The following is a 6000-nucleotide window of genomic DNA, read 5'->3' on the forward strand; positions in this document are numbered from 1 at the left end:
ATTAAATAGACATTTAAATATTGTGCAATTGCAACCATAAAACATATATGAAAATGAGTAAATAATAAAAAATTTGAACACCAAATATTAACTTTTTGCTACATCTCATTATCAACCAACATCTACCTTCATTTTGGTCATTTTTCTCTAACTTATTCGTCATTATCGATCACATTATACCCTCATTTTGTGCATTTGATTCAATTCGAACTACCATTATCTTAATCACTCAAATTCACACTCATCAACTAAAACACAAAATATAATCTCAAGTTCGATATGTGAATACACCACTTGTGATTATTGAATTCAATTTATAATTTTGTGATGGTATATATTTTGTATATATAAACTCGAATATATAAAAAAATATTTTTTTTAAAAATTATTTAAAAATTTTAATTATAGAGAAAAAATATTTTTAAAATTTAAAATTTAATTATATAGTATAAAATAATTAATAAAAATAAAATTATTGATATATATATATAATTATTTATTAAACAAATCAAGTAAAGAAAAAATATAAAATTAAAAATAATAATATAGTGACATATCTAATAAATATGAAGAGAAAAGTAAAAAAAACATTTTAATTTACTACAAATAAATTAAGAATTAATTTAATAATAAGAAAATTATGAATAAAATAAGAGTAAATAAATATAAGTTTTGTCATTTTTTTTAAATATTAAATAAAATATATATTATATTAAATTAAAATTTAAAGAAATATTACATTTATACAGTAAAAAAAAAATTATAGGTAGTACAAAAAGTTTACAATGTATTGGTCTACTTATACCATTTTTTTTCTAGAAAAATATGTTTAATATAAATGTCACAGTTGATCAACAATTCTTTTGTATGTTATTGCTACATAGCTTTACTAGGGAAATTTGAGGAAATGACCCCAAAAAGGGGGCTAAATGCGTACGGTGCGGGGGATAATTTTTATAGCGCTGGTGACCCCCAAATTTTTTAATGACCATTTTACCCATGCGTCACGCACCCTGAACCCTATAAAGACTTAATTTTTTTTCATTTTCGTTTCAGTTTCTCTCTCATCCAGCCCCTTTCTTCCCGTCTTCTCCGCCGTGAAACCCTAATGGTGGCGGAGAAGATTTTCTCTTCTTTTTCAGCGATGAAGAACGAATCGAAGAGGCACCGTCGACCATGGCAACATATTCAATGACCTATAGCTTCGAAGAACATCCAATGGAGACGAGTTTGCACAGCGCTGAGGATTTCGAACAAATTGACATTTCATTCGACCATTCCACTATATTTTGTGTTTATTTCGTTATTGTTTGTTTCGATTTCCTATTCAGTTCGTGTATATTTCATTTACAGAACGTTCCTCATTGATTCGCTGATTCGTTGAATGCAGGTTGTTTGTTTGGTAGGATGCGTCACGTAGGATGCGTCAAGATGGATGCGTCAACATGGATGCGTCAAGATGGATGCGTCAACTCCGATGCGTCAACTCGGATGCGTCAACTCCGATGCATCAAGATGGATGCGTCAACTCCGATGCGTCAACTCCGATGCGTCAACTCGGATGCGTCAACTCCGATGCGTCAACTCGGATGCGTCAACTCCGATTCGTCAACTCGGATGCGTCAACTCCGATGCGTCAACTCGGATGCGTCAAGTAGGATACGATGCGTCACATTTATTTTTATTTTATATAAAAACCCAAATAAGCCTCGACCACTATTCATGCTCTCTCTCTCTCTCTCGCACCCGACGACGCACCTGCCTCGACGACGCACCTGCCTCGACGTCTCTTCCTGCTCGTCTTCGTCTTCATCTTCTCGTTCATTCATTGACTTCATGAGGTTAGTTTTAGTTATGTTTGTTTATGTTCATGTTAGGTTTTAGGGTTGGTTGCTTCTTGTTTGCAAATGGTTCATTCATGGTTTATGTTAGGGTTTAGGGTTGCTTCATGCTTGCAAATGGTTCATACATGTTTTATGTTATGTTTTTAGGGTTGCTTCTTGCTTTAAAATAGTTCATGCATGTTTTATGTTAGGGTTTTAGGGTAGGTTGCTTCCTGCTTTCAAACGGTTCATGCATGTTTTATGTTAGGAATTAGGGTAGGATGCTTCTTGATTTCAAATGGTTCATGCACGGTTTATGGGTTAGGTTGCGTCTAGCAGCTGCGTCAAGCAGCTGCTTGACGCATCTGACAATTGTTTCTAGCTATTTTGACGGTTGCTTTTCTTCTCGTTTGTTTATATTTGTTGTGAAATGTTTTCACAAACATTGTTGTTTTTCTTTTCCCTTTTGTAGATGGCAGACTTCACGGTTTATGATTTTCTTGGTAAGATTTCATTGAAATCTGTCCTAGCCTTGAAAAAAGTATCTGATAGGTTTGAAGCGCTGGGTCTTATGGAGAGGGCTCTAAATTCCCAATTTCAGTATTTATTGAGAGGAGTCCCAGACTTGTTGTTCTCAGGGACCATTTTACATCAGTTACTGGTTTGGAAGGTGAAGGCCAATTTTAATAGGATGATTTTCAACTTTAATGGGGAGGAATATACTTTTGGTCTGAAAGAGTACGCATTGATTATAGGCCTCAACTTCGACAGATTGCCTGAATACAAAGATGAATGCCGAGGTTGTCCACCCTTGCTGATAAAATATTTCAAAAGGAATACGTCAATTCGAATGATGAATTTGGAATATATTTTCATGAAATGCACCGATAAGGAAGACGCATGGAAGATCGGGTTGATCTGCTTGATTAACCAGTACCTCTTCTCATATGACCCAAAACGGCTTTTAAATCTCAAAATCATCCATATGGTTGAAGATGTTGAAGATTTCCTCCGATTTCCATGGGGAAGGTGTCCTTTAGATTCACCATGAGGGGTCTTGACCAGGACATGAAACACCACAGGTCCGTATATATGTCCAGGAAAGGGAGTGGAGTTACTAATTCTTTTGCTTATAACGTGTATGGGTTTGTACTAGCACTACAAGTGTGGAGCTATGAGATCATTCAAAACTTGGTCCCTAAATTCGCCACAAGGAAAGACGTTGATGGCCCTTTTCGCCCAAGGATACTGTTGTATCAATCGAAAAGGAAGAATACATTTCAGGAGATGCAATCTGCCTTTAACAGCGCTGTGTTTTCTAAGATGGAAGAGTCCTCCGAGGAGACGAGTTTGTACAGTGGGGAGGATTTTGAACACATTAACAATTCATACGATGATTTGTTTGAGGGAGTTACTGATGGGGGAAAAAAGAGAAAGGCTGATGAAGATGTTGCTGAAGATGATGATGATGAAGATGTTGATGAAGAACCTACTACTGTCCAACCTTCCAAGAGGAAGAGGAATGTTGAATATGATGATATATCCCCCCCCAGCAAAGCAGCCATCAAGCGTCGTAGCCTGCGTAACATGAGTCCCCCATCCGCAACTTCAACACCTCCATCATCACTTGCACGTGAACCGGCACCGGCATCTCATGTTCAGATAAAGGATGCCGAAGTGATAAAGAAGGATGTCGAAGAGATAAAGAAAGATGTCGAAGAGATCAAGAGAGACATAAGAGACATCAAATTGAATCAACAAAACTACTTTACGAGGTTTGAAAAGATGATTCTCAGTCTAAGCAACCAGTTCGCCAGCCATGTCACCAACCAGGTAATTCTGTTAGAGCTTTCTGTTTTTTAATGTCTTGATGCAGCTGCTTGACGCAGCTGCTTGACGCAAGCTGCTTGACGCAGCTGCTTGACGCATCCTGTATATAAATTCTTTTCACTTTTGTAGCAGGAGCAGAAGGAGAATGACATCGGTCTGAATGACATTCGTGACGAAGAAGAGGAAGAAAAGCAGAATGACATTCTTGACGAAGAAGATGAAGAAAAGCAGAATGACATTGGTCTGAATGACATTCTCGATGAAGAAGAAGAGCAAAAGGAGAATGAGAAGGTTAATAATGGAGCCATTTTACAAGACAATGTTGAATTGGAGCAGAAGAAGATTGAGAATGAGAATGTTGAGGATGAGAATGTTGTCGATAACGTTATTCATGAGGCTGTTGTCGAGAATGAGAATGTTGTCGAGAAAGAGGCCGTTGTGGAGAATGAGAAAGAAGAAGTGGAGATTGAAGAAGGGGAGAAGAAATAAGAAGTGGAGATTGAAGAAGGGGAGATTGAAGAAGAAGGGGAGAAGAAAGAAGAAGTGGAGAAGAAAGAAGAAGTGAAGAGAAAGCCTATACAAAAGACTTTTCAGAAAAAGGTGGGGAAGAAGGTTGGGAAGAAGAAAGACGAAAATGACGAAGAACTGGAAATAGTGAATACTCCTCCTCCTCTTCCTAAGAAAGTCATATTGGTCACGAGAAGGAATAGGAGGCCGAAGAATGATCCAGATTTCACCGACCCCAATCTGAAACAGCCCAAGTTAAAAGATCCTATCACCGTCAATCCACTTCTAAAATATGACGATCAACTTCTTCATCAATTGCAAACATGGCTTAAAGATCCAAAAACTGACAACAAAAAAATTGAGCTCCATACTATATTAGGTGATAAGGCATTATTTCGCCGAATGCTAAAAAGGTTCACCTGGCTGACTGATGATGTAAGTAATATTCATGTTAGAATAATTTTAGATTTGCAGATTGTATTTTAAATGTTTTTCTCTTGTGTAGGAAATCGATGCAGGTTGCTTCATTCTGAGAAGAAGAGCTTGGGTATATCCAAAGACATATAAGAAGAACTTCTTTATTGGAGATTGTTGGCTCCACACCAGGTTCACTGCTGAGTACGCTGCGTTTAAGAAAAGTCATATTGAGTTTGACATTGAAACCTTTTTCGAATACTTCTTGGGCGATGAAAGCAACTATAGGAATAGTTGGAAAGTATGCGATGATATATATATTCCTTTGAACATCAAAGACGTCCACTGGATACTTTGTGTTGTCCGTCTACAGCAATGGCGCGTAGACGTATATGACTGCGATCCTGGATGTTATGCTAATCTTGATGAGTTTGTGCTACCGATGTGCCAAATGATTCCGGTTATATTTGACAAGGCATTGCCTTTTGAAGATAAACAAAGATTTCCTCTGCTCAACCCTGATTCCGTTTTGCCATACACAAGACTTCCAGAGTCAGAAGTTCCCAAAGCAACTAAGAGTGGAGATTGTGGTGTATTTGTACTAATGTATATTGAGTACTTGACTGCAGGTCTGAATCTAGCAGAAGTGACCTCAAATGAGATGAAAGTTTGGAGAGAAAAGTGGGCAGTGAGGTTATTTCATGGACTTGTAGATCCATAGGTTATTTATGAAATTTTTGTACTATACTGATATCAAATTTTTGTAATGTTAATCTCAAACCTTTGTAATATGGTTGATTTAATGATATCAAATGTTGTTAATGATATATATGTTATTGTAATTAATTTAATGTCTAAAGTACACAGTTATATAAACCATGTCTAATGTAATAGGTTCTGCACTAATGTAAACCATGTTTCGTCAAGCAGCTGCGTCAAGCAGTTTCGTCAAGCAGCTGCGTCAAGCAGTTTCGTCAAGCAGCTGCGTCAAGCAGTTTCGTCAAGCAGCTGCGTCAAGCAGTTTCGTCAAGCAGCTGCGTCAAGCAGCTGCGTCTACAAAAACACTTGGTACAAAAACCCTGTCCCTGTATTACATTCACCAGAAAACTACAAAAACACCAGAAAACACCAGAAAACAACATTCAATGAATCTTTGTTACAATACAATACACTTTACTGAATCCTTGAATCCTTGATGCAAAAACAACATTAACACCTCCACACAAGACATTTGGTAATAAGTCTACAAAAACAACATTAACACCACAACACAACACTAACAAGTTCATTCTAAGCTAATGGCTCGTAAGATTGAGATGATGGCTCGTAGAGCTGAGATGAGGGCTCGTACAGTTGAGATGATGATGGCTCATTCTGCTGAGATGATGAGGGCACATGCTGCTGAGATGATGAGGGCTCATGCTGC

General features: G+C 37.3%; 1 protein-coding gene across 1 annotated transcript; it reads left to right on the plus strand.

The window, feature by feature from the left end:
- Positions 1–2843: 2843 nt before the first annotated feature.
- Positions 2844–5295, plus strand: LOC124924629. Its single transcript, XM_047464642.1, has 5 exons — positions 2844–3154; positions 3377–3500; positions 3990–4112; positions 4248–4595; positions 4666–5295. The coding sequence occupies exons 1-5, from the start codon at positions 2844–2846 to the stop codon at positions 5293–5295; spliced, it is 1536 nt and encodes a 511-aa protein (XP_047320598.1).
- Positions 5296–6000: the final 705 nt, after the last annotated feature.

Source organism: Impatiens glandulifera, chromosome 2 (assembly GCF_907164915.1).
Source record: "Impatiens glandulifera chromosome 2, dImpGla2.1, whole genome shotgun sequence".
In the NCBI taxonomy this organism is placed as follows: domain Eukaryota; kingdom Viridiplantae; phylum Streptophyta; class Magnoliopsida; order Ericales; family Balsaminaceae; genus Impatiens; species Impatiens glandulifera.